This window comes from Pelecanus crispus, chromosome 9, assembly GCF_030463565.1.
Source record: "Pelecanus crispus isolate bPelCri1 chromosome 9, bPelCri1.pri, whole genome shotgun sequence".
Classification (NCBI taxonomy): domain Eukaryota; kingdom Metazoa; phylum Chordata; class Aves; order Pelecaniformes; family Pelecanidae; genus Pelecanus; species Pelecanus crispus.
In genome coordinates, this window is record NC_134651.1 from 2,680,568 (window position 1) to 2,707,072 (window position 26,505).

The 26,505-nt window shown below is 44.4% G+C and overlaps 2 protein-coding genes across 6 annotated transcripts; one reads left to right on the top strand and one right to left on the bottom strand.

The window, feature by feature from the left end:
• On the top strand, positions 1–26,485 carry GFM1 (G elongation factor mitochondrial 1). Of its 5 annotated transcripts, XR_012831312.1 has the most exons (18): positions 119–150; positions 889–1,021; positions 1,250–1,454; positions 2,191–2,307; positions 2,898–3,048; positions 7,453–7,607; positions 8,583–8,667; positions 9,485–9,622; positions 10,310–10,411; positions 11,059–11,115; positions 11,516–11,653; positions 12,622–12,704; positions 20,276–20,438; positions 21,575–21,719; positions 22,214–22,374; positions 23,278–23,331; positions 24,114–25,128; positions 25,254–26,485. XR_012831312.1 is itself a non-coding variant. In XM_075716676.1 (17 exons), exons 1-17 carry the CDS (start codon positions 142–144, stop codon positions 24,243–24,245), a joined length of 2,028 nt encoding a protein of 675 aa, XP_075572791.1. In that variant the 5' UTR covers positions 1–141; the 3' UTR covers positions 24,246–25,198. The 5 variants fall into 5 exon arrangements, 4 of the variants coding, with proteins under 4 accessions (XP_075572791.1, XP_075572792.1, XP_075572793.1 ...); XM_075716676.1 differs by lacking the exon at positions 25,254–26,485 and having other exon boundaries at positions 1–150; positions 24,114–25,198; XM_075716675.1 differs by lacking the exons at positions 24,114–25,128; positions 25,254–26,485 and adding an exon at positions 23,892–23,975.
• On the bottom strand, positions 12,726–19,172 carry LXN (latexin). The gene is made up of 6 exons (XM_075716684.1): positions 19,041–19,172; positions 17,941–18,003; positions 17,163–17,337; positions 16,408–16,544; positions 14,192–14,254; positions 12,726–13,044 (listed from the first exon to the last, which is right to left on the bottom strand). The coding sequence occupies exons 1-6, from the start codon at positions 19,170–19,172 to the stop codon at positions 12,949–12,951; spliced, it is 666 nt and encodes a 221-aa protein (XP_075572799.1). The 3' UTR covers positions 12,726–12,948.
• Positions 26,486–26,505: the final 20 nt, after the last annotated feature.

A 26,505-nucleotide genomic window follows, 5' to 3' on the forward strand; every position in this document is an offset into this window, starting at 1 on the left:
CTCCTGAACTCCTGCCGGCACTGTTCTTCGGCAGTCCTTCCCAATGACAGGATCCGCAACATTGGGATCTCGGCCCACATCGACTCGGGGAAGACAACGTTAACGGAGCGAATCCTCTTCTATACGGGCAGGATAGCACAAATGCACGAGGTCAGTTTTCGGAGGACTCCAGAGCAGAGCTGCTTCATCGTGGGCTGAGCGTGCCGGGTACCGTTGTGACGCTGCCGTGACTTGTTCGTCTGCACGGTGTGCTGCATGGAGAGCTCCATGCAAGTAGAGCAGTGCTTGGTGGGCCCGGTGAGGCTCTTCTGGCCAGGCTGGAGAAGGAATCTTAAAAATCTGCTGGTTTCCCCAATACCCCTTTAAAAATAAGCGGAGGGCAAGGGGATAGAAAGTAATCCCTTGTTTTCTGCAGCGTTCTCCCTCTTTCAGAACGCTTCAAATCTTATTTCAAGACTGACTTCTCCCTTACCACCTCTGTAGTAAATATACAATGGAAGATACATGTTTCTTTTGATGTAGTCAAAGGTGACTGGGAGAAACAGAGAACATAGGGGTGTAATTTTTTAGCTTCAGGTATGTTACCTTGTTAAATTCGCAGTGAAGCATAATTTCCCGCAGATTTCTGATAACTTTTTTCAGGAGTGATCCTCAGGAGAGCAAAATACATTAAAGTTGCAGATGAAGCTGCAAAAAAATAAAAAATCAAACTTGTTTGTAGTTCAAGAATTGTAAGCGATTCTGCCATGTCTGCTTTTCTTCAGTCCATGAAAGATGATGCTCAGTGTCTAATGCATCACTCCTGCACATGCAAAATTCTTAGTAAACAACCTTGGACTAAATTTTTTCTTTTTCTTCCCCCCCTCCCCCCCGCCTTTTTTTCCTAAGGTGAAAGGTAAGGATGGAGTTGGAGCTGTCATGGATTCAATGGAGCTAGAGCGACAGCGTGGAATCACAATTCAGTCCGCAGCAACATACACCATGTGGAAAGACACCAACATCAACATCATAGACACGCCGGGTAACGACAGTTCTGAACGCGTTAAGATTGCTGTTCCCTCGCGTACGCACGGAGCGTGGTGCCGCCTTTGTGTTCGTTAGTCGCTCACGTTGAGCTGCTGTGACTCTTGCTGTGTAGCCGGAGGCTGATTCTGTCGGCTGTTGCTCCTTTCTGCACGTATGAGAAAACAATTTCTCATTACCTTTTATCATCGATGAATAATTTTTTTTGTTGTTTTTTTTTATTCAGGACATGTGGACTTCACAATTGAAGTGGAGAGATCTTTGAGAGTTCTTGATGGAGCCATTCTGGTCCTCTGTGCTGTTGGAGGAGTTCAGTGCCAGACAATAACTGTGAACAGGCAAATGAAACGTTACGGTGTGCCATTTTTAACGTTCATCAATAAACTGGACAGGCTGGGCTCTAGTCCAGCCAGAGCAGTACAACAGTTGAGGTATTTATCATTTAAAATTATCTGTGAAATAATTCTGAACTATTCACCTAGCAGGTTAATACCAAGAATATTGAAAAGGGTTCTCTTGTGAGGTCTGTAGTTGCAGTTTGGAGGATAATAACTTGAGGTTAAATCTTAATCTGACCTATAACAAGTCTCCATTTTCTCCAGAAAAGCTAATATTTGTGTCAGCCCAGGCCTGCAGTGACCGAGAGTTGGGGTTTTGATACTTCAATTATTTTGTTGATGGAACTATATTTGGAGCCACTTTGAAAACAGCGTTTTAATTTTACCTATGTCCTGGTAGCATACGTGCTGTAGCTGACAGCAGGGAGATGACACAGGGTTGGACAGCTTCTAGTTCGGATACCAGCAGTCCTGCTTTCTCCTTACCTGCAGTCTTTCTGTGCCTGATTTGATCTGTGAGATACATGCATTAATATGCATTAAGGGAGAAGCAACTCCCGTAATCAAGTAATTAATCTGAAACCAGTTTGCAGTGCCTTCTTTCCCATGGAAGTGGCTCACCGTATCTGTTGGGATATAGAGGGCTGGCAGTCACTCGGGTTAAAATGCAGCTAGGCATTTCTCATCAGCATTGGTAGACTTTTGGCACTGTCCAAAGAACAAAAGAGAGTGATTTTGTAGGAGTGGGATGTTGTTCAAAGACCATCTGGAGCACATATATAGAAATGACTTTTTTCTTGAAGTAACTTATATTTGCTCACTTTTTCAGATCCAAGTTAAAACACAATGCAGCTTTTGTTCAGATTCCAATTGGGCTGGAGGGGAACTTTAAAGGAGTTATAGATCTTATTGAAGAAAAAGCTATATATTTCGATGGTGCACTTGGGTAAGTTTTGAAACTTGCATATTTCTTAGTTGGAGCTAGTCTTTGTCTGAGGAACTACCTATAGTTGCTCTTCAGAGGTGAAAAAGCCTGCTGTTTGGAATGTAAGGGATGCAGCTTGTGCTAGGGCTGAGGTATCACCCTTCAGCTCTCCAGGTTACAGCAAAGCGATTCCGCAGGGTCAGGCTGAGTGATGGGCAGCTGCAGCGTGAGTCGTTTGCTAACTGCAGTAGTGTGAAGGGGTGGTGGCCACACTTGCCACCCTGAGAAAGAGGAGACTTGCTTCGTAACGGGAACTGAGAGCCTACGTTTGGCGCGAGCTTACTGGGATGCCGATAAGATGTGGGTGAGGTTGTTAAACAGGTTATCCTGCATCCTTGCAGACTCCTGCCATGAGTAGGAAGAAACCCTCTCCTGCTAAAGCATCAAAGATAACATGTTGATATTCTTACATGATTTTTTTTGTTGTTTTGCAATATCCATATCAACAGTGAATTTTTCTTGGTCAGGCTGGTCATCCCAATGATTAGTGATTGAAAGGTTGATTCGTGTGGTATTTCTTTAGAGTGGTTATGTTATTTATGTGTGTGTAGCCAGACTCTGCGCTATGATGAAATTCCAGCTGAGTTTAGAGCTGAGGCTGCAGAGAGACGTCGGGAGTTGATCGAATGTGTTGCTAACTCGGACGATCAGCTTGGGGAGCTGTTTTTGGAAGAAAAGATTCCTACAGCTGCTGAGTTAAAGGTAACTTTGTTGTGGTTCTTCTTCCTGTAGCGCTGTTATCTCGCTCTTTTGTGTCCCTATCCTGCAATCCTCCAATAAAGATTTCTTGAAGTCTTTGAAGAAATTTTGTTTGCTTGAGTTCTCTGGTATGAGTGTCACCTCCCACAGGTGGACTCCCACTTCACTCCCCATTGAGGGCTCATTCCAGATTTGTTTTTTGATTTGCGTTGGAAAGTCTGAGCTTGCATCTGCCCTTTAGGGACCAGCAAATGGCTCGAAGGTACCTCTGGTCATTTTTGTCATTCTGTTGCCTTGCCATGCTACAGCTTGATGGCTCTGACTTGCTTCGTGTCCCGCAGCAGTGGGATCTGCTCAACAACAAGTCAGTTGTTGAGATGCTGTAAGTCGTCTTTGTGCCTAGGAGATCCTGCCTTGTTTTGTATTTGCACTGATCACACCTGAAGCGAAAAGAGCAGTATGCTAGAAGGGAACTGGAATGACTTGACTTGGAGACTCCAGAGGGAAAGAATCCAGGTCAAAATACAGTTTTCAAAAAAAAAGGAGAATTGCAGTTCTTGAAAGAGGGGGAAAAAATTGATAGATGATTTATTTTATGAAATACTTCAGATATCAGGTGGCAAACATGCCAGCATAAAAAGATGCTCACAGAAGTAATCAAATGGCCGTAGGCTGAAAACTGTTCATTCTCATGACAGTTTGGCACCGCTGTTTCTTCAAGCGCATGGTCACATAATAAAAGCTGGTGGGGAGACCTAGGGAGGTCAGCTGCAGTTGTACGCTCTTTACGCAAGTCCTGCCGGTGTTCGCTCCAGGATGAGATCCGCTTGTGCGGTTCCGCGGAGGCTGGGCAGCAGGTTGACGTGCGTTCCTTCTTTTCGACTGTTTTATGTCAGACTTGGCAATCTACACATGCCATTGCGGGTTGTTACCTGGCACGCAGTCCCTCCTTTAAGGTTGGTAGTTGACTGATAATGCCTCTTGAGTTCCTGTGGGATTAGCTTTAGTCAGGACGGGTGCAAAAGCTTGGCTATGCCGGTGTGAGAGAGCCTGTGCCGCACGTGGACCTGCTTCTGCTGGGCCGTGAGCGTAAAGGTAATCTGAGGACGCTTGCCCCTGGAGAAGCAGCGCTAAGCTGGCTTGCATTTACCGCGCAGCCCCGTGGGGCAGGTGTCACTCGAGACGACGCCGTGTAGCTGTTGAAGCCCGGCAGGCTGCCGTGTGCCGTGTCTTGGCAGACGGTAGGGCGAGGGAAGCACGCTGAGGGTGGTACGGTTTGCAGGCCTGATCTCAGCGGGGGTGGGTTTTGCCCCTAATTGCCCGCTCGGTGCAAGGATTTGTGTGATGCGTCCTGCTGTTTGCCACCGCCTCTTGCTCGTGTTGGGAGTTAACTTGAGCGTACTCTTCTAGTGCCTGCTGTTAATAGCTATTAATTAGTCAAGAAGGAAACTGCTAGAGGAAACCAGTTGCTTAATACGTTTAAATAAAAAAGTGAGGTCTGAAAAGCCCATTGCAGTGGGAGAAGCCTTGCAGGCAGGCTGCTTTTCCTAAGAATGCTGCTGTCAGAGCTGGAACAGCTTGTCTTTGAGCAGTGGTGTTGCACAGTCTGCCTGGAGCCTGCCTGACGTGGCACTTTTACCTCCTTTTGCTTCTCTTTGCCTGCAGCTGGGTGCTTCAGTTGGTAGCTGGAGAAGACGAGCGGAATTGAGGCAGAACTGGTTAAAAAGCAGGAGCTGTTTCTCTGAGCGGAGCCTGCTAGGCCAGCTGAGTTCGAGTGATCACTGGGGTTGCTACTTTGAACATAGCTTTGATATTTAAGTCCTCTTCTAAGTGTTGGGCCCGTTAGCAGTGCCCAGCTGCCCCTGCGCCGTAGTCCATTCCCTGCTAGGATCTGCAGCGCTCGCTTTCCTGGACGTTGCCCGCTCTCTGTTGGGTTCTAGAGGACTGGCAGTCCCTCAGAGCTGATGCATGTTGCAAGTCCCCTTAAGATTTATTGCTTTCAATCTTCCTGACCCCTAAATTTTGATTGCTTTTAACTTTGCTACATACCTCGGGTTTAGAGGCGTTTTCTTTAAAAATTGCTTTGGCTGTATGGGTGATTTACTGGTGATTAACGTCTCTAGGAAGAGTACGCAGGAATCTGTATATCCCAGCTTGGCTTGAGACAAATGCACAAGGGTTTTTTTGAAAGTACCAAGCAAATGCATCTCTTACTGATAACAAGGCACTTAGTTATTCCAGTAATTAAATCTTATTTTATGAAGCTGAGCTATTTCTGTTACAAAGCAGCTTTGATAAAGACAGAAATGTAATAGCAATTTGAGAGACCTGTAAGGATCTGTCCTTCACCTGGCAGAGGGAATGGTACCGATGTGAATACGCTGCATCGCTGTAAGAGGTGGGAGATTTTTAGCAGGAAGCTATTTTTGATAGCTCCTGCTGGGAGGGAAATCTGTTACCAAGATAAATTTGTCTATTCAGCATGCCTCTGCTTCCCACTTCTGAAAGCCAATTAATTACAGCTCTAATGGCTATACTATTGCAGATGCAGGTTAATTTGTACTAATATGTCCCTGAAGATGGATTTTCTTTCAGTGGCCAGCAGCCAAGTTTCCACTGAAAATATCTTTTTGTGGAAATGATGCTAAGTATCACTCCTGGCTGCCACAGTCGTAGCATATGATGTTTGCTGAAGATCAGCTGCTTTAAACATCACCTAATTTGCCGCTATCCATAATACTATACTCGAGGAACCGATGTGCACCGGATACTCAGTGGGGCACTCGGTGAAAATAATCTTGATGTGAAAATAAAATTACTTTTTTCCCCAAGATAATTGTTAATGAGGATAAATTGCAGTCATGTTGCTTCATTTGAAAACATGTGGCCGAATAAAAACACCAGGCACCGGCGCAGCCGTATTTCCAGCGCTCTGGTATATAAGAACAGAGAAGGGCTAGACGAGCAGTATTGCTGATGTAGGATTTTTTTCCTTGTATTATTGTTGTGAAGTCATTACATCAAGAAATTTAAGGAACCGCTGTTCTGTCTGTTAATTATGAAGATAGTTTAACTGTCCGTACTCTAAATAACTCCCAGATCAGATGATATGGTTAACTATCTTGGCTGTCAAGGAGAATTCATTTCTTTTAGCTTACCCAAGACGACAGGGGCTGCTTTTGGTGGGATCAAGTGCCTCGGTGAGCGCAGGGGGATGGCATCCTCTAGTGGCAGGGAGAGGTGAGACCGCGGTGGCAACCTTGGCTTCAGTAATTAATTGCAGGGTGGGAAGAGGGGCACATAGCTTCTGTCCACCTTTGTGGAAGACAGCTGTGATCACTGTTAAGGAAGCTGTTGGTGCTCAGTTATGCTTTGCAACGTCGTGTGATGCTCGGGTGAAAGGCACTGAAGAAGCAGGAGATTACCGTGCAGTTAGTTTATCTTGCTCTGTTTGCTAGAACGTGCTGGAAGGATTCCCAAGACGTCGGTGCAACTTCAGCAGGTCTGTGGATGAACGTGAATAGCTTCTCCTGTTGTGCTTTTAAAACATTCCTCATCAAAAACTGCTGATTCACTGAGCATGGCACTTACCCAAATATCCCTTCCCTACCTAACTTCCTCTTTCAGAAGAGTTTTCCATAGTTTAAGCATACTGAAGCATCTCATCTTACTTTCACAAATTTAAATGTGTTTTTTTTGCCAGTGTAACTAAATAGGGACAATGAGACCTAAACTAGAAATGAAGAGTCCTGACTTTACCAGCGGAGAATCAAGAAACTTTTTCTGAGTATTTTGGGGTTATCATTATATTTATCTGAGGCATTTTCATTTTTAAGTTGAATTTAAGATGAGGGGAAAAAAAAATCTCACGCTTCTCTAGAATTCCAGTGAGCAAGTTTTATGGGAAGCTCTTGTGTAGGGGGTGGTACAGGAGACTGCGTGGGAGCGGCTACTTTACTCCAGGAGTAGAGCTGGCCAGCAAAGAGACAATCTAGACTGCTGCTTGGTTGGTGCTGCATCATGCTCCTGTAGTTACAGAATCATAGAACCGTTTAGGTTGGAAAAGACCTTTAAGATCGTCCAGTCCAACCATTAACCTAACATTACCAAGTCCATCACTAAACCAATTAAGGGGAGAGTAGCAATTTCATGTTTCCTGGCTTGGTGGCTGGATTATTTATAATGAAAGTAAAAACCAGGAATCATTAAGATTGGAAAGGCCCTCTAAGATCATCAGTCCAACCATCAACCCAACACCTCCATGCCCACTAAACCATGTCCCAACGTGCCACCTCTGCCCGTTTTTTGAACACTTCCAGGGATGGGGACTCCCCCACCTCTCTGGGCAGCCTGTTCCAATGCTGGAACGTTGTTGCAGGAGGAGAGTAATGCACTGGTATTTTTCAGCTTGCAATCAGAAGAGCGACACTGAAGAAGTCCTTTACCCCAGTACTTGTGGGAAGTGCTTTAAAGAACAAAGGAGTACAGCCATTGCTGGATGCTGTCCTGGAATACCTCCCCAATCCTTCCGAGGTTGAGAACTATGCTATTCTAAACCAGGGGTAAGTATATTCGTGAGCATATGAAGTGGTCTGGGAATCAGGTTTCAAAGCACTGTAATATGTAGCAGGAAACATTACTAACAAAATACCCGGTCATTTACGATTTGTATTAAATAATGCCATCATCATTTTGCACCAACTTCCAAAACGAAGAAAGCTCACCTCTCATTACTGTTTATACTGGTATTTTTAACACACATTAAATGTTAAATTTGAAAAACTGTTATCTGATGAGATAGTTCTTTAGAAATTAATGGTAACCCTTAAAACCAGGCCTACAGTGGAGGAGAGAGCACATCTGAAATGTGTAAACAGCGTTTTAGTCTTTGGACTTGTTTGTTGAAGTTGATGTGCTTTCACAATTAAGAAGCGTGGAACCCAACATTAGAGCCAGTAAATAGCCCTTAATGTTCCAGTCATGGCTTAGGGGTGGCCGTCAGGTCTCCTTAATGCGTTTGAGTTGTTCGGACAATATAACGACAGCTAAATAGCAGTTACGCTAATAAATACAGTTTATGACTTTTTCTCCCAGCAGTTACGTGACTCTTCGAGTCCTCACTGCTGCTCTGCCTCTCGCTGCCTCTAAGATCTGCCTGCTAGGGTAGACGAAAGCTTCTCACGTGGCTCATGAGCACTGTCGGAAGAGTTACTGCAGCGTCTCTTCTTCACTCTAAAACTGGCCTTGCTCATGAGTTGTGTCTGAGTGTATGATTAATTGTTTTTGTGGCAAAACAGTGGGATGATATCAAGGACTAGTGATATCTGTCATAGTTTTGACCTCCTTTTTGGGATCCGCCCCAGTTTCTCTGAGCTACTTTCTGAGCATATGAGCTACATATGAGAGCATCTTTAAGTCTCTGTTAGGAACCTGTGACACTCAAGGTCCTTGGGACTTTCCGAGGGTGGGCTCCTGTTTAGAGGAGGCTGCCATGTTTGAGTCATTACACAAACTCCCTCTCCGTGCCTGTTTTTAAGGGATTCTGAGGACAAAGCCAAGTTCCTGTTGAACTCCACTCGAGACGATTCCCAACCTTTTATAGGCCTCGCTTTCAAACTGGAGGTAAGCTCTTCATGTTTTCCTTTCTAATGCAGCAAAACCAGTAGAGAAGCGGGACATTTCCTGCACAAGTTGTTGGTGTACGCAAGTCCTGCTTGCGCTGAGCTGTCGGTGGCTTGTTGCTGATGCCTGGCAAATGCCTTTCGGTTTCGGGGAAAAGCACACATTTAAAGCTTTGTGTTTTCGGTGTAGCTATTTGTGCGTGTGGTGGCTTTTTTACTTGGTCACTGTATACCGCGAGTCCAAACAGGTGGTACTACCAAAACTTTTAAAATCAGCTTGTTTAAATTCAATATGAATTTAACTTCTTTTAAAAAAAAAACCAACTGGTTTCAACCGTCCACAAATGTATCAAACACTGCCAAATTTTTAAGTTTTAAAATGGGTTATGTGCCTCAAATTCTTCATGATTTTTCTTGCTTAAAACCTGGGAACATGAGAGAGTTGGGGAGGTAAAAGTACACAGTTTTAACTGAACAAGTTGTTTGCTACCTAGAGGGTGGCAGTTCAGATTTTCGTGGAAAGTGGCTGGCCAAATTGCTAGTTAACGTATGCCTCTGTTGGGAAGGTTTAGGGCTGGTAAAATCGGAGAAGTAAAGAAAATCGCCAGGAGATGCCAAGTTCCATTCCAGAGCCAAGTACAGAAAAGACACAAGACACAAGAAAGCTGAGACTACGTTAAAAAAAGTTTCATTTGCATGCCTAGTGTTTAAATTCAAACCAGAAACATCTAATCAGTCAACGCAGATCATGCTTTGAATAGAAGTGGTCTTGACTCCCAGAAGGCTTACATCTGATTTTTAATGAATTTTGGTTCCAGGCTGGACGTTTTGGGCAATTAACCTATGTTCGAGTTTATCAGGGGATGCTGAAGAAATCTGATTATATCTATAACACCAGGACCGGGAAGAGAGTGCGCGTACAAAGGCTTGTCCGTATGCATTCAGACAACATGGAGGTGAGTGTGAGGGGTACAATCCACGCGGATTGCCTTTTGAACCACTCCTACTAAACAAGCCTCTTGCTTTTCAGCTCTCTCTGAACAATGTGCTATGTCAAAATTCTGCTTTTGTTGTTAATCCGTACTTGCCTGTAGCACTTAATAGAGCTCTACAAGAAACTGGAATGATCTCTAGTGTATTATTTCCACTGAAGTGGAAGAAGCTTTCCCCGAGAAGCATTATAAAATGGCTTTGAGGTGATAGCTAAAGAAAGCCAGCTGTGGTATTATCCCCATATTCCATACTTCTGGGAGAGGGGAAGTAGGATTGGCAAAGCATACAAAAAAGTTTTCTTTCATGTGATTATTGAATACAATTCTTAAACTAAAAATGGATTCTCAAACTGCTGCAAATACTACTCTTTCCTGTTTAAGATTCCTGAAGTGGGTCAGGACTGCCTGAAACACAGAATGTTGCTTGCTTCACATCCTTAAACTAGAATAAGTTGGCATCCAAGCTGAGGTCTCCTTTTTGTGCTTTGAATAAAGAGGGAAGATTTACAGAGCATTTTATCAAAGGTGGAATTTTCAAAGGAGCTTAACATCAAGCTTTTAAACACAGTATTTATATATCTTCTTAAAACCAGGTGAAGTTTGTAATATATCTTTCAGTGTTATCTAAATAGTGAACTTTTCTTTCTCAAGGATGTAAATGAAGTTTATGCAGGGGACATATGTGCATTGTTTGGAATTGATTGTGCGAGTGGGGATACGTTCACGGATAAAACCAGTACTGACATTTCCATGGTGAGTACACCTTTTCATCCCTATGCCTCATGCATTGGAATTTACCAGGATTTTGTGGTAAAAGTTTGTAATTGTTTGTTCAGTTTAAATATTTTGTGATGTATATGCAACTGCAAATATTTTTTGCAATTATTTGTTATACCACAAGGAGCCTGAATATATAGAAGTACAGTATGTGCGAGAGACACACCTGTGTGCTGTGCTTGACATCAAATATATTACTTCAGTGTTAGCAAACTGTTCTGGGCTGCTAAAATTGGATGCCGTTACACCAAAATATTAAGCTACGGATTTGTATATGTATTTCAATACATCAGTTGTATTTATGTATGTGTTTACAAAATCTTATAGGAAGCAGAGTCTTCTAACTAGTGTGAAATCCAAACATCGATCAACTTGGGTCTAGGAAACGGTGTTGGAAATAACATGGCTGGCAGGATGGCGTGCATTACATTATAGCCGTGTAGGAATCCTCAGGAGAGTGGCATAATTTTGTTGCACAATGGTATTAGATACAAGCTAGATAAGTAAAACAGCCATCCCTGTTTGTAACCTGGAGTTCTTGTGACCATACTTTTCTGGAGAAATAACACCACCAGGTGTAGTGGAACTCGGTTGTATGATCTCTTCCTTTCTGGCCGTTGCAGGAATCGATTCACATCCCTGATCCTGTCATTTCAGTAGCTATGAAGCCTTCCAACAAGGTAGGGGCCTATGAATCAACCTTTTTCTGAGTGACCTTTCCCCTGCTGCTCTTATAATTTTATGCAGGTTAGCAGTTAAATATGGAACCACAGACTAAAATGAGCAGTGTTTTAAAATGTTCCATCCAAAGTGCTTAAGAAGGTATTGTTCAGATAACTCGGCGCGTGGCTGGGTTAGATGGTATCACTTAGCCACAAAGCAGCAGCATGTCTTTGACCCGGGTAAACGTGGACTTGAAGTAACTGGAGGGATAGATACAGGTGTAAACGTACGGCTGTATTTCAGAAAATAACCTCATGAGAGCAGAAGTGCTAAGCAGTTGATAGGATTCGAGGCCTTTGTGTTGTGTCACTTCTGGATGCTGAGTTAATGCTTTCTTGGGTGCTAATTGTTTTTCAGAATGACTTTGATAAATTTTCAAAAGGCCTGAACCGCTTTACAAGGGAAGATCCCACTTTTAGAATCCATTTTGATGATGAGAGCAAAGAGACCATTGTTTCTGGAATGGGGGAGCTGCACTTAGAAATCTACGCCCAGGTAATTTGGAAAGCAGATTCCATGGACTCTGCTTTTGACTGTTTTTCCCAACCAAGAATTCTTCCTTCCTGGCTGAGACCAAAATCTGTCTGCAGACAGACAAACTGACACCAGCCTTTACGCCCAATTTTGTAATTGGATGCCTAAGCGCACGTCGAGTTTACAGAATGTTTGGAGGTGTACAACTCCACTTGCTTTAGTGTAAATCAGGGCTATTGTGTGACAACTATTTTAAGATCTTCCTGACAGAAAGCACCGCGGCATTAATGTGAACAATGCCAGCTGCTTAGGGAGGAGCTTAACTACTTAGTCAACTTTTGAAGACTCTTTCTCTGCAGTGGTTCTGTTCTGAAGGCTTGTAATCCATTTAAATGAAACTTCTGCCTGGAATATTTTTACTTTTTGGTTCAAATTCATAAAAAAAATGTTGTATTAAGCACTGCACTTTCCTTATAAGGAGTTTTACCATTAGCCGTTTCCTATGGGAGAGAGAAATACTCTGTTTCTGTGGTTTTAAATGTATCATTCCATAAGAGACGATGCAGGCAGGAGGGAATAGTTACTTACAGTGATTTATTTGTTTCTTTCAAGTGGATGTCTGTGCTTTATTTTAGTCTAACACAATAGATGTATCTGAAGTGTTGACAGAATGAAGAAAAGATGGCTTTTGTCTTTAAAAACTTAAACTCCGGTAAACTAATTAATGCTGTTCCCTTTTCCTGTATCTAAAGCTATAGGCCCTAAACAAGGTTGACCACAGAATGACAGTGAATAATTTGTAACGTCTAAAAGAACCAAGAAACGCCCCCCCCCACCAAGACCCCAAAAATCAATCCAACCCCAAACCAAAAAAAACTGGTTAACCCTGCTTAAGTTTCTCATTTCAGAAAGCTCTGTAAATAAAATAATTTCCAATCTATTGTTCCAATGGAACAACTCTATTTCATTCTATTTTTTTTTTTCTGCAGCGAATGGAAAGGGAATACGGTTGTCCTTGCACCATGGGAAAGCCCAAAGTTGCCTTTAGGGAGAACATCTCCGCGCCTGTGCCGTAAGTATTTGTTCTGGCAACAGAAGTTTTTTAAATGTATTTTGATGCAGCATTTGATTACGTAGCAGACAAAGTGCCTTTTGGCTTATCAGATCAAAGCACAATGTACAGGGAAAGTTTAATTGAGGAAGGACTTCTTTCTTCGTACCTTGATTGCGTATCCGCCCTCACCAACTCATCTGCCCTCCCTTCAAATGCTTATTGTAGCATTTGGGCTTCTTCCACTGCAGTAGCGGGTGGTCGGCTATTCCGATGCATCTTTTGGCTGACGGCTGTCCTGTGTTACTTGAACACCGTGCTGTGGGTGCCAGAGAACTGTCATTTGCCAGGGAATGATCTCCTGTGGGTAGAAAATAAAACCGTAGAAAGTGAGAAGGTATTTTCTCTGAACAATACCGAAGGGGAATTGACTGCTGTAATACAGCCATACCTGGGCTGAATATAAGTAGGTTGATAAGCACCAGTAACACGGCAGGGTAAGCGCTGTAACACGCAGTCCTGCTGAGCTGTTCAGAGATCTGAAATTCTCCTGCAAGCTTTTTTCAGCCTGTGTTGTGCTCCATGCTGCTGCAACTACGTTTTTCTTTCACCTAGGCAAGTTTTGCAGCTTGAGCATGTCTGTGTTGGATGACCCCTCTTACTGTTAGTGCTATTGATATTTTGGGACATCTGCCCTTTGCCAAACCGAGTACAATGAAGAACCCATGCTTTTGTCCTGCAATTAGTTAGCTACTACTTTTCTATGAAGAAAAATTCATGAAAACTTAGGAACTTGAACCACTACAGATGTCCCAGCTTAACTGAGAGTGCAGTGGGGTAGGAAGCAGTGGAGCTGGAAGTGGGAGTGAGATCTCTGATCGTTAGCGGTGGATGATCCCTTACAGGAGGTTGCACAATCAAGAGCTTCTCTTTCAAATTTTCTGTGTTTTTCTTATGAAAACACTTGCCTAGATCGCGAAATTGCGATGGAGGATAGCAAGCAATGTAAATACTGTTCTGGAAACCAAAGTTTCTGCCGCTTTCTTGTGTGAGCTGCTGGGGTAGATGATACCTCTGTGTACCGGTCCACTGCTGCTGTCCTCTAGCGTAGAAGCACTCTGCAGATCCAGCTGGAATGCAGTTAAGCAGTCCAGGATGCTGGCAGCCGCTTCTTCCCTTTATCCCTGGCCAGTTTGGCAATAGGATCTCCCAAGAGGAGAGAGCTGTGAATGACCAGTGTATTGAACCTCTGCCATTCCCAAGAAGGGCCCAGAAATAGCTGAAAATGACTGTCTGCTGACACAAGTTAGAGACGTGTTGCCTCCTGCCTGCATAGGGGCAGAAGCTGGTAACGCTGAGACAGAAAGCGATCGTTGCCCTAACCTCACCCTGTTTGCTGACGGACCTGCAAGCATCAGATCTGTGAACGCCCCGCCATCTGCATGCCCCAGCTGGAGGTTACACAGTTGGCAGTGGTAAAAAAAGGCTTTTTAGAAATAAGACTTTACCTGGGACACCTTTTCGTGAAGTAGAATCAGGTAGTCAAATTCAAGATATTCATCACTTCTTTTCTGGAAAGACAAGATGAAATGGGCTGAATCTGGGGCTTTCCCCCACCTTAAAAGTGAATCAGTTCTCTTTGGTTATCATAAAAATTCTCTGATATACTTCACATTAAACCGGCAGCTCGTGTTAACAGATAAAGCAGATGGAGTTTAGTCACGATAACAAAACAAAAAGATACTGTTTTGTGTTTCTGTGAACTCCCAAAATTGCATTTGAGAGACTGAATGTGAAACTTAAAACCGTGCTAATTCCTCCCTTAAAGAAGCTAGATATATCTCAACTTCAGGACCTCATTTGGGAAGGGAACACCTGATTCTACAAGGTGTCAATTTAACCCAAATAATCCTAAATAAAATTGCCAGTGGGATAAGACTTGGAATGCACTCCAGCGGCCTTATAGTGGACAAGAAGTTAGCAGTGATTGTGTGAGCGACAGAACACCCGCTGGCCTTTAGAGCATATTCTTTATGCATCTATTCTTCAGGGAAAAGAAAAGGAACAAAATTACTACAGAGAGATGACAGCTGGTTTAGTTTAATAGTCTTATCCTTAAATTCATCTGGCTTGTTAAAAGGGGGGTTTAAAAATCTTGCTTGCACACAGCCCTGCGGCATCTGTGAACTGCTTTCAGGTAGCCATCAGAGGGAGCAAAACGTTAACAAATCGCGCTCCAGAATGAGTTTCTGCCTTTCCTTCATACCCAGAACTTCATGGGAACTCACTGGCTGCTCTGAGTGGCCAAACATTCGGGCTCTGAAAGTCTGTTCTGAAGACTCCCGATATATTGGGTTTTTGAAATGCGAAGCCCTGCTTCTTTATTCTAGCGGACATACTAAATGTCCTTGAATTTAAAGTTGACCATCCCTTTAGGAGCTATTCTTAACGCACGGTATATTTTCTCCAAATCGAATAGAGAAGAACCAGGAGAATCTATAGAATTGCATTAACTTAAAAACAAAACTGAAAACTTTGCTCTGATAATAACTTTTCTGAAAGCAAGTTGCTTTATCAGTTAAGCCTGTTCCAGGTAAGACACCTGCAAGGCCTGTGATGGTGGCAGCCAATGACTCAATTAATTTGAACAGCTAGAGTGACATTTGCCAGTCATATTTATTTCTTAGCTTAGGGCGGATCTAGATCTGCTCAAGATAAACACAGCACTTGTAACCACTCAGAAATAAGTGAAAATAGAAAATATTTTGTCCCGCAGTATTCTGTTCCCTTTCTGCCCTGTGACACGTCTTCCTGAATTCCATTTTCTTGTCATAATCTTGACTGATGCTCATCATGCTAATGTAAGTCTAAAAGCATGGCTCCAACTGACTGAATTTTTCAAATCAGGTAGAAAGCTATCCCTGAAGTAAGTGTTACTGTTAACTGGGTCATTTAAAAAAACTGAGACACCGCTTTGGCAACATGAATATTTCAACTAAAAATTAATTTTAGGGCCCCCCCCCCAATAGTAAATTTGGGAAGAACAAAGTAAAAAAGCTAATATTGAGAGTGGAATTAAATCAATACTTTCTTTCCTGACTAGTGTTTTGAGGTGAACTAGCAAATGGACAGAGACTGCAGTAGTGCAAACAAAAGCAATGTAGATTGTGTTTTACTGAATTTGAGGTGCAGCCCACTGCTATTTGTCTAGACACGGCTATCACAGAGATGTCAAGCAGTATTACTGTGACTGATTGCTAGATCACGGTGTAGATCAAGAGATAAAGGACAATATTCCAGCGCATGTTATGCAGATGCAAGAATGCTGTCAGCTGGGCTTACACTACAGATGAAAGGCAGGAAAGTAATATAAAACTATAATCAATGTGATGACCTCTAAGTGGAAGAGTCAATTTTCGTAACTAAGTAAGCGTAGAACACCGCTCTTGCCAAGAAGACAGTTTCTGTAAGCAAAATTTATGAAGAGGAGTAGTGATCTAAAATAAACACTCAAGCCACCAGTGAAAGCCTTCATCATTTGCTAGAGGAAAAGGTGAGGGGGAAACAAAAAGCAAACGCTGGCTTAAAAATGAACCGGCCCAAGAAGTTCAGACACGTTTGAGGTTTCTCGCTTAAGAACTTAGCTTCAGCTGTAGTCCAGTACACGCACAACTGCTTAGCTCCTAAATACGGTTTTTATTGCAGGGCATTGATGGTAACTTACCACTTGCTTCACATGTTTAATTTGGGCAAGGTGGAACTCTGTGTTTTCAGTTGAGTTCTGCCATATCACGTAGCCGGAGGCGGCCCAGGCTAGCAGGCGGACGGGCTCCATTTCTGGGGACAAGTTGCCGTGGCTGTCTGGCAAACAAAATGAATAATATACATTGAGCAAGATCGACGGAGTTGCAGCCATTTGCAGAACCTTATCACCTCATAGTAGGGTTTGGTGCTGAAGTCACTCGCTCGCGTTCCTTGCTGTGTCGGAGCCCTTCCGTATAATCTCGGAAGAGCAGCTACATCACCACTGTGTCTGTTTTCCTCCCGCTTCGTTCTCTTAATATATACACTATAAGGTCTTCAAGGCAGGGGGTTGCTCTAAAGTAAGAGCAGACCCTGGTGCGGCAGCCGGTGTGTCTGAGGTACTGTGCCGAGGACGGCCGCCAGCGGTGAGCGGGACGCTGGGAAAGGAAGAGGTACCAGGAGCGGGTGGTTTTCAAGAACAATCACAGGCAAAGCACGTTACCGGTTCTGGGTTTCAGAAGTGATGAATAAATTTAGTAATGTTGAGATTGACGCAGCACCCGGAATGAGAGAAAGTGAAGCAGCACGTATGCAGCGTAGGGCTGACGGCCCGATCCCCTCGGCCCTGGCTCCCGTCCTGCTCGTGGGCCACCACCAGTTGAGCTCAGGTTTGCTTCTGGCTACGGAGGACATTGTCTCAAAAACTTCCTTCTCACCCAGCCCCCTTCTTTGTACCTGGTATGTTTTCGGCCACAAGCTCTTTTTCCAGGCTCTTGATTCGGTTGTAGAATACGTTATCTGCTTCCTCTGTGTTCTTAAGTTCTCCTTCAATTGTGAATTGCACATCTGGAGCAATGTTTTTGTTGCCCAGATGGTAAAGAACCTCAGCAGTGCAGTTAACAGTACTGTCCTGTTACAGAGTTAATTATGTGTATTAATATTTGATTAAATACATGTATAGTATTGGTAATTCGCACTTCTAAAATGTATTTTTTTTCTCTATGTAGTTGCCGTTTTCTCCGAGTCTGGCCCATAGAGATTTGTTGTTATTTAAGACCTATTTAAATCCATGGCATTTCTGTGACTGTACTATAAGGGTAGTTTTCTTTCTGCAGCGGTAGAAGGGGCAACATTTGTGGTGCAGAACCTCACTTGTGCTATTCAGTTGGACTAATGGGTTCAAATAACTTCAGTTTGAATTTGAATGACACTGAAATGCCATCCCTCAGGCATTTTCTTGTGTCATAGTGGTAGGCACCAGATGTTCAGGGCTTTTATCACGTAGAAGATGGGGGTTCCTTTTGGTAAAGTTAAGCCTCTTTTTTTTTTTTTTTTTTCTTTCCTCCCTGATTTGCAGTATAGAAAAATACTGACTCAGTAGCCAAGTGTTACTAACTGGTGTGTCCGCTGGCCTCAGCTAGGATCAGCAGCATAAAGTGTTGGGTTTTTATTACATACCAGTAGTGCCAACTTCTGCCCACAGAACCTATTAATTAAATAAATCTGAACTCACTTTGTCAAGGACGTCTTCTAACACCAACTCCAGATGGTACTTATGCCCAGCATCAGCGATGTCCTAAGTAAGGAAAACATTAAGAACATTTATTTTGTAAAATACTGAATCACTTCACGTTGTGGAAAAGATTCTAGTTACTGCGCAACGCCGCAGCAGTGCCATTCTCCGCAGGGGCTGTACAGAGCTAGGATAGTCTTGTATTTCTTCCTGCCGTGTTAAGATCGCTCATTGAACGTGTGTGTGGTGCAGCGTCCGATTAGTCCCTCCTCGTCCGTTCCTAGTCTTGTATACTACTTAATTGCCGTATTTGGGCTCCCAGTTGGGCTCCCAATTGGCATATTTGGGCTGCTTGGTTAAATACTGAGGTAGGAGTCTTAACTGGGGTCCTTACAGTAAGTCCATTTTGCACTTTATTATGAATTGTGCCGTGTATGTTCTGGATGTCTACACCAGCGACTTAAGCGGGTTAGCTTTGCTGTACCCCCTGTTTTGGCAGGGTTAGAACGGCTCAGTGGCGAGCTCTCTCCTGGTCGTCACGCAGACAGCACCCTCCTCCCGAGCCGGTTTGCTGGGGAGGTTCGGCAGGCACCCACGCCTCGACGCGCTACACGGGCACGGCGCAGGGCACGCGTCTTGTCCCAACGGGCGAGAACACGAAGCGCGTTCCGCGCCGGAGCGTGGGCGGCGGGGATCTGCCCTGCTCTTCGTGAACAACCCGAGGGCGACCGTCACGAGCGGGGCTCGCTCCTCCATCCCTCGCGCCACCGGCGCGGCCGCAGCGCTGCCGGCACGCCGTGCCGCGAGGAGCATCGGGTGCGTGAAGGGAGGCGGTTTTTTCTAGCCCTGAGATTACCCGCCGCAGCCCAGAGAACGCCAAGAGGCCATTTTTGTAGGATGCGCCGGCGCCTCTTTGAGGCGGCCTTGCCCTCAGCCGCTTCGTCCCTCTGAGGGGAGAAGCGAAGCCGCTGCCCGCCATTCGGGAGGCAGATAGGCAGCAGCGGAAAAGCAGGCAGCAGCGGAAAAGCAGGCAGCAGATAAGCAGGCAGCGGAAAAGCAGGCAGCCGGCCTGTCCGTGCTCCCGGCCTCGCCGCCCTCACCTGCCTGCGGGCGCGGCGGGCGGCTCGCAGGACCAGGCCGCGCCCGGGCCCGCCGAGGCGGTAGCCGGCGTAGCGGGCGGCCAGGGCCGCGGTGCGGGCAGCGGGCTGGCGGCTCGGCGGCAGCTCCTCCATGGCGGCGGGGAGCGGCTTCTTCCTCCCGCAGGAAGCGAGCAGGGCGGAGCGGGGAGGCCCCGCCGGCTGCCACCCCCGCGGCGGCCCCGGGAGGAGGCGGGAGGAGCCGGGGCCGGCCGTGACAGGGCGGGCTCGTCCCGCCGCCGTGGGGGATGGGGGGCAGGTGCTTCGGAGAGACCTCGCACCCCTCCACTTTCATTTGAAAAAGTATTTAACAGTTCATCTTCGCAAGCTTTCCCCCACCTGATCCCCTTGTTTAGTGTCTGCACTTAACATCAAACTACTTTGTGGGTGGAGACCATATGTATGGTGTATTGTGCAGAAACAAACAAAAAAAATCATAGAGTCATTCAGGTTGGAAAAGACCTTTAAGATCATCCAGTCCAATCATTAACCTACACTACCAAGTCCACCACTAAAACAATTAAGAGTAGAGGAATAATTTCATGTTTCCTGCCTTGGTGGCTGGATTAGTTTTTAATTAAATTAAAACCAGGAATCACTAAGGTTGGAAAGGCCCTCTAAGATCATCAGTCCAACATCAACCCAACACCCCCATGCCCACTAAACCATGGCCCCAAGTGCCACCTCTGCCCGTTTTTTGAACCCCTCCAGGGATGGGGACTCCCCCACCTCTCTGGGCAGCCTGTTCCAATGCTTGACTACCCTTTCCGTGAAGAAATTTCTCCCAATATCCGATCTAAACCTTCCCTGGCGCAGCTTGAGCCCATTTTCTCTCATCCTATCGCTCGTTACCTAGTCAACAAAAAGCACAAGCCTAAAGGTAAGCCAGCTTTGTTAGCATTGCGTACCACATGCAGAAGAACCTGGGGTTTGCAGTTGTTTTTTGAGAGATTAAACTCATCGCAGTCGCTCAGCTTCCTGCCTGCAAGATGAAGAGCCACGGTGCTCCCTCTTCGGGCATTAAATATCCCCAGCTGTTTTTTCAGCCGCTGTTAGGTATTTAGCCGTCGTGGTTACGCATAACCAAATGGAATAAAGCCAAATGCGGAATGGAACTTTTTTCCTTAGATAAATGGTGGTTAGAGCATGGTTTGTGTCATGAGTAATGTGGTATTCTGGGGGGATTTGTTTGTTCTTAGGTTTGAATATACACACAAGAAACAGACGGGCGGAGCGGGCCAGTATGGCAAAGTTATGGGCGTTCTTGAGCCCCTGGATCCGGAGGACTACACAAAATTAGAGTTTGAAGACAGAACCGTTGGCACAAATATTCCAAAACAGTTCGTGCCCGCTATTGAAAAGGTACGAAGCATTTTGTGTGTGTGTGTATGATCCAAGAACTACCAATTCTCGTCGTTTTCCTGCTGTACCGACCACATTTACTGTGACTGTCTTGCCCCAGGCAAGGAGGCTTTTCCCATTACTTCAGTGGAAGCAGAGTCAGATTTGTGTGGCTTTGCTTAATATCTTACATTCCGAGGTTTTTCCACTTCATTTAGAAGCTGCTGTTTGTTTTCTTTGGTAGCATGTGCTTGCTCTATTTCCGTAGCGGTGCCCCAGTGCAGAAGGTAGGCTTCCCTTTCTTACAAACAAGCCTCCTCCTGTTGAATCCACTTTTCAGCGGCCCTCTTCTGCTTTTCATTGTGGCCACACGATTCTCATCTCTAACCCCGAAATATGTAACTTCTTTTGTGGCTTCTCTGAGGCCAGTTATGTAGGAAACTGTAATTAAGTTAGATTTCCTGCGTGCATTATCAAATACTCCTTCTTTTTAATCTCTTCTGTGGGATTCTTCTCTGTGTCTGTCTCTCTGTAACTGTATAATTTATCACGTAGTACTTTAAGTAGTACCTACCATGATCTTTCAATTCCTGTAATAATGCATCAACCTAAAATCATTCCTTTGTTAGTCCATGATGCAACACTTAAAAGATTTTTGCCAAATCCTGGAAAAAGCATGCAATCTTAAAGGAACCTCGTTCTTCAGTCGAGTGGTTAGAGTCGTTCTTCCCACGTGGAGCATTCTTTCAGTTCGTGATCATACAGCCCCTTAGCAAAGCAAAATCCTGAGTGCGTTTCTTTTTCTTGTCCTTAGATTGTCCTCTTCCTTGTCCTCTTGTCCTTGTCCTGTTACATGGTTTCTATTTTTAAAAAATAGCAGTATGAAACTGAGGTGCCAAAGAATGACAGTACAAAGTTTTCAAACGCTTGGGAATGAAAAGTTTTGCCCACGGTTATTTTCTTGCGTTACCAAACAAGAAGGTCTGTTGGGTAGATATGGGATTGCTGTTAAAAACTGTGAAAGGTTTTGGGGTTTTTTTGGTATTGCTGTTTTGGTTTTTAAGTTTAATGTCTTGTGTAGGCTGATGTTAACACTGCTCTTTTTTTAAGCTTCATTTTGGTCTACAAACTGCTGACTTTGAGATGTTATTTGACAGGGATTCCGAGAAGCGTGTGAAAAAGGCCTAGTGTCAGGGCACAGGATATCTGGAGTGCGGTTCGTCCTAGATGATGGTGCACATCACATGGTGGACTCTAACGAAATCTCTTTCATCAGAGCAGGAGAAGGAGCCCTTAAGCAAGGTATAAAGCTGGTTGGTTGAGCGCGCAGCCCTGCTGGCTTCTTTGTTGGAGCTAAATTTAACAGCCCGCTTGCTTGGAGGTTCGTTTGTTGCCTGGTGTATCCGTGCGTACATTTGAAGTTTGGCCGGCTGCGTAGAGCAGAATAGATGCAAGAGTTTATAGACATTTTGAGGGAGGCACAATAATTCATTTCGGTGTATGAAGGAAATGCTGTTTTCCTAGAATGCAGTAAAGAAACACCAATAGCTTCATCCTTACGTGGGTACAGAAAGAACATTCTCTCCAACTGTGTACCTCCCGGCATTACGGTCTCAGGGATAAAAGGCAGGGGAGCTGGAATGCCGCATAGTCGATTATTGTTTTCTCCCACTGATGTAAGAAGCACTTAGCATTAACCATAAAACACTTCTTTGCTATGCATAGGGGCATCTTGAATTATACCAGGCTTGTTCTTTGATGTTTGATTATTTAGTTAAGTTTTTTTTTTTCTCCAGCTATGGAAAACGCCACTGTGCGTATACTTGAACCCATTATGGCGGTGGAGGTGATGGCACCCACTGAATTCCAAGGAGCAGTGATAGCTGGAATTAATCGCCGTCACGGAGTGATCACAGGACAAGACGGCACAGAGGGTTACTTTACTCTCTATGCTGAGGTTTGTGCTGTTCCCTGGTTCCTGACCTTTTCCTTTTCCTGCCTTGCCTTTCGACTCCGTTACTGTTTTACTTCCTGACCGATAGGCGTAAACTTGTAGCCAGGTTTTTCAGTGGATAAACATAACGTTAGTTTTTCAGCGGATAAGCGTAACGTTAATTTTCAGCTCGTGGCAGCGTATAGCGCAGTATTAGTGAACCTATGGTAAATCTGCCTGGCTCCAGAGAAGCCGACTTACTAACCTAAAATCACACGGTGGCAGAGAAAGGGGCAGAACTGGGGTTTCTCCAGGTGGGCTGGCCGCGCTGCCTCAGAGCGAAGCGAACTTCTGCAGCCGTACCAGTGCACGGAGTTCAGGGGGAAGATCTTTTTGGCAGCTTTTACCTGCATTAACTGTAATAATTGCAGATAAATGCAAATGCCTTTTCTTCAACGTTCCTTCTTTCACGTCCCTGCTAAAAACATATTTGTTCTCATGTCAGGTCGTGTAGAAGTGTACGGCTAACGGTGGCGGTAGGGTAAATCGCCTCGGCAAAGCCTTAGCTGATGACAAACCACACGCCGTGTCACGACTGCTTCGTAAATTGTGTTTAGGGCTGCAGTCCTGAGGTTCAAACGTTACGATCTTGTGCCTGGTGACACGGATTGCTGAGTTCGGGATACTCCGGTATCTGGTGTGTTCAAACCCCGAGATTTTTGGGGTTTCGTGCTGAAAACACATTGTGGATATAAATCAGTTGAAATAAGAGGTACTTTGCAAAAATAGATAATGAGATCAGTACTGTTTACAAAGAGCACCAGATTTTACGGTCTCTTTATATCGTAATGGAGATTAATTGGATGACAACCCAAAGTTGATGGAAAAATGTCTTGTTTTTACAAGAATAGTATGCTTGGATTTTAGGTGCCACTGAATGATATGTTTGGATATGCCACTGAGCTGAGGTCTTGCACAGAGGTAAGCACTCTCGGTACTTTTTGCTAGAACATGTTTATTGCTGTAAATCGAGTGTGCTAATTTGCATCATCATACACCTAGCATGCGTAGCAGTAAAAGCGCTAAAAATCAAAACAAATGTGGAATAGGAAAATAACCTTAGAGTTTTTACGGTTACTTTAACTGCTTGTTAATTAACATGGCTATCATCAGCTGTGTCATTTCTGGCCAAAACATTCTTTCATCCTTTGAGGAGGGAAGAGGTTCAAAGTCGTAAGTACTACAGAGCGCTAGGTATCAGTGAAGGTATTAAATTCACAGGCTGGGAAAGTTGAGGCATACTCCTTAAATTACAAACGGCTGCAAGTAGAAGAGATTTTTGACAGCAGCGCTCCCGTTATTAAGATGTCCTTTTTTAATAATACGTATGCCTGTAGTTTTACGCCCATTGGATGCATTTGAATCGGGTGAGTTTGTGCATTACGTAAGATTTGCTATTCCGCATCTCGTAACACGGGAGTGCCGCTGGTATTCTGCGAGCGCTTGACCGGCTTGTTATTAATACCGTGATCATTTCCAAGTTTTTAAGCAGAATGTCACCCTGGTGAACCCCAGGCTTGTCTCAAAGCAGCAATGTTCAGCTACTGTTTGTACGTCCTCACATCTCATAGCTGCGTGCGTGTTGGTATGCTGAATTGGAAAGGATTATTGCGTGTTATTTCACAGATTAGGGTGTGGCCTGCTGCTAAACAGGTTTACGTGTTTAGCGTCCTCATTTTGACTGTTCTTTTCCAACTCTACAGGGAAAGGGTGAATATACAATGGAATACTGTAAATACCAACCGTGTTCGCCCAGCACTCAAGAAGAAATAATTAACAAATACCTTGAAGCAACAGGGCGACTTCCTGCAAAAAAGGGCAAAGCCAAGAGCTGACTTTTTTCCTCTTGAGTGAACGGTTTTTCACAATCTTCTCTGAAAACTGAATTGCCCAAGCAATAGAAGCAGTCGAGGCTGGCTGGATAAGTGCGGGCTGCAGTGGGACTCGGGCTCGTAATTTCGTCATAATATCCTTCCTTTGTGGTATTCTCAGAAGCCACCGGGAGATGACAACGGAATTGTTCACATGTAAATGCTGCTCATTCACAAAATATATAAATGTTATAACGCTGATAATAATTTGTCTTGAAATTTGTCTTAATCCATTTGTATTAAAATTGGGTGGTGTTTTTTTTTTACTTGATACATCTTTTTTTTGTAATTAGGCTAGTTACCGTTTCTCTGGTTTTGAAAGCTGAAAAATCTTAGTTTAGGAGGCTAAACTAAATGTTAACTGCTGGACAGGCGCAAGGGCGGCTCGTCATCCAGTCCTGAGCAGTTTCCACATCTGTGCCCCAAGCGCAGCTCCTCTAGCTCCTGCGCTTACAGCCTACAGCCCGGGGAACGAGCGTCACTTTTTCCTCCTCATCCTTCAGAAACAGCGCTGGGAGCCTCCGGACTCCTCACGAGCTGGGCAAAGTCGCTGTCAGTGCAGCTGCTTATCGCCACGTCTGCTTATCACTGATGGTACGAGGCATTCAAAAAGAGTCAATGATAATCATGTACGTAGAAGTTAACTCTTTCCAAAAGTATGAACAACATGGATTTATTTTTCCGGGCTTGCTTTCTTGGCTCTGTGTTAGAAAACGAAAGCAAAGATTCCTTTTCCCAGAATCTTACAATCAAAAGTGCGCGTCGCTGATGATGCTCAGCTTGGGAATGGGTTGAACAGATCTTGCTCACTCGGAGAAGAGAGAGAAAAGAAGGATGTTATAGTTAGGTGAGAAAGAGAAGGTATTACTGTCTTTTTTTTTTTTTTTTTAAATTACTACCAGAAGATCCGCGCTGGATTTCCTTCGCGTGCTCTCTCTTCCTGACATACTCAGCTTAACGGCATTTTTGCAGGCTTCCAGTAAACAGAGAATGAAGTTCCAGTTCAAAACCAGCTACGTTCCTGGCACAGGACTGTGCGTGATGTTTACCAGACGTAGACGGAGCTGCAGTGGCTGGGCTTTTTTCTCAGCCTTCATGGAAAGACGGTGAAAGTTATTTATTTTAACCTTGAAAAAAGTACAGAGATTTGTCAGGGGCATGTAAATGCTAACGAAACACAGGCACAACGTTGTGTATGAGCGTGGTGTTGCTTTGGGCCAAATCCTTCTTGATTCCCTTACATTCAGAGCTTTATTTTGATGTGAAAATACTCAGCTGGAACCTGTTTCAAGAAAAGCCCTGCAGGTTCTCTGACATTCGGAGATTTTCTTAAACAAGCAAATACAGCGTGTTTACTGACATCCAGAGATCTTATAAAAGCAGTATGAATGCAAGAAATAAATGGGGCGGCACAGCGGGGTCTGCTGAGCTTGACTGCGAGGGAGAAAGTCTGCGGGTGGGGGAAGGCTAGTGGATGGCGGGGGACAGCGGAAGAAGGACAGAAGCACTAGCAAGAGCCTAATTTTGGGGCGCCCTGGGTTTTGTTTCTTGGTGCGTGACCTTTTTTTTTTCCCTTTAATCGAATTTTAGATAGCACTCGTAGTCTATCTGACTGAGTCGAGCTCTTCCTAGCCACAAAGATGGAAGAGAACGATTCCTCGTCTCTTGTCTGTACAACCTCTTACAGACACGCTCTGCACGTGGCGCGTTTTTAGTGTGAAGAATTCTCTGTGAATTCGCCTGACCCACAACTCTGATAATGTCTGCGTTGATAAAACCCAGAATTTTGCCTGAGTAAAACCTGTATGATTTTAGGTTCTGATCCACTGACTGAAATCTTGGCCCTAAAGAAGCTGGCGGAAATTTTGCCTTCGAATTCCAGCAGGTTTGCTACTTGTCCCAAAGCCGTCGTTGTGCGGTTTCTTAACTGACGTGAGTTTGTGTTGCTTAGCAGCAGTCAACATTACGCCGATCTGGCAAGTCGGAAGTGCCCAATCCTCTGCTCCAGGTCCGGAGAGCGGTGACAATAAGAAGGTAAGGGAACTAAACTTGTGGTTAAATGCATTGCTAAAGTAGAGCCCCGAAGTGCAAAATCCACGCTATTTTCTTAATTCTAAAAAAAATATTTTCGTCACCAATTTCTTTAAGAAATGTTGCCATTATAAGCTCTGTTTTCATGCTTTTGATGGTGAGGAATGTTTTACCGACACAAAGGAACACACCA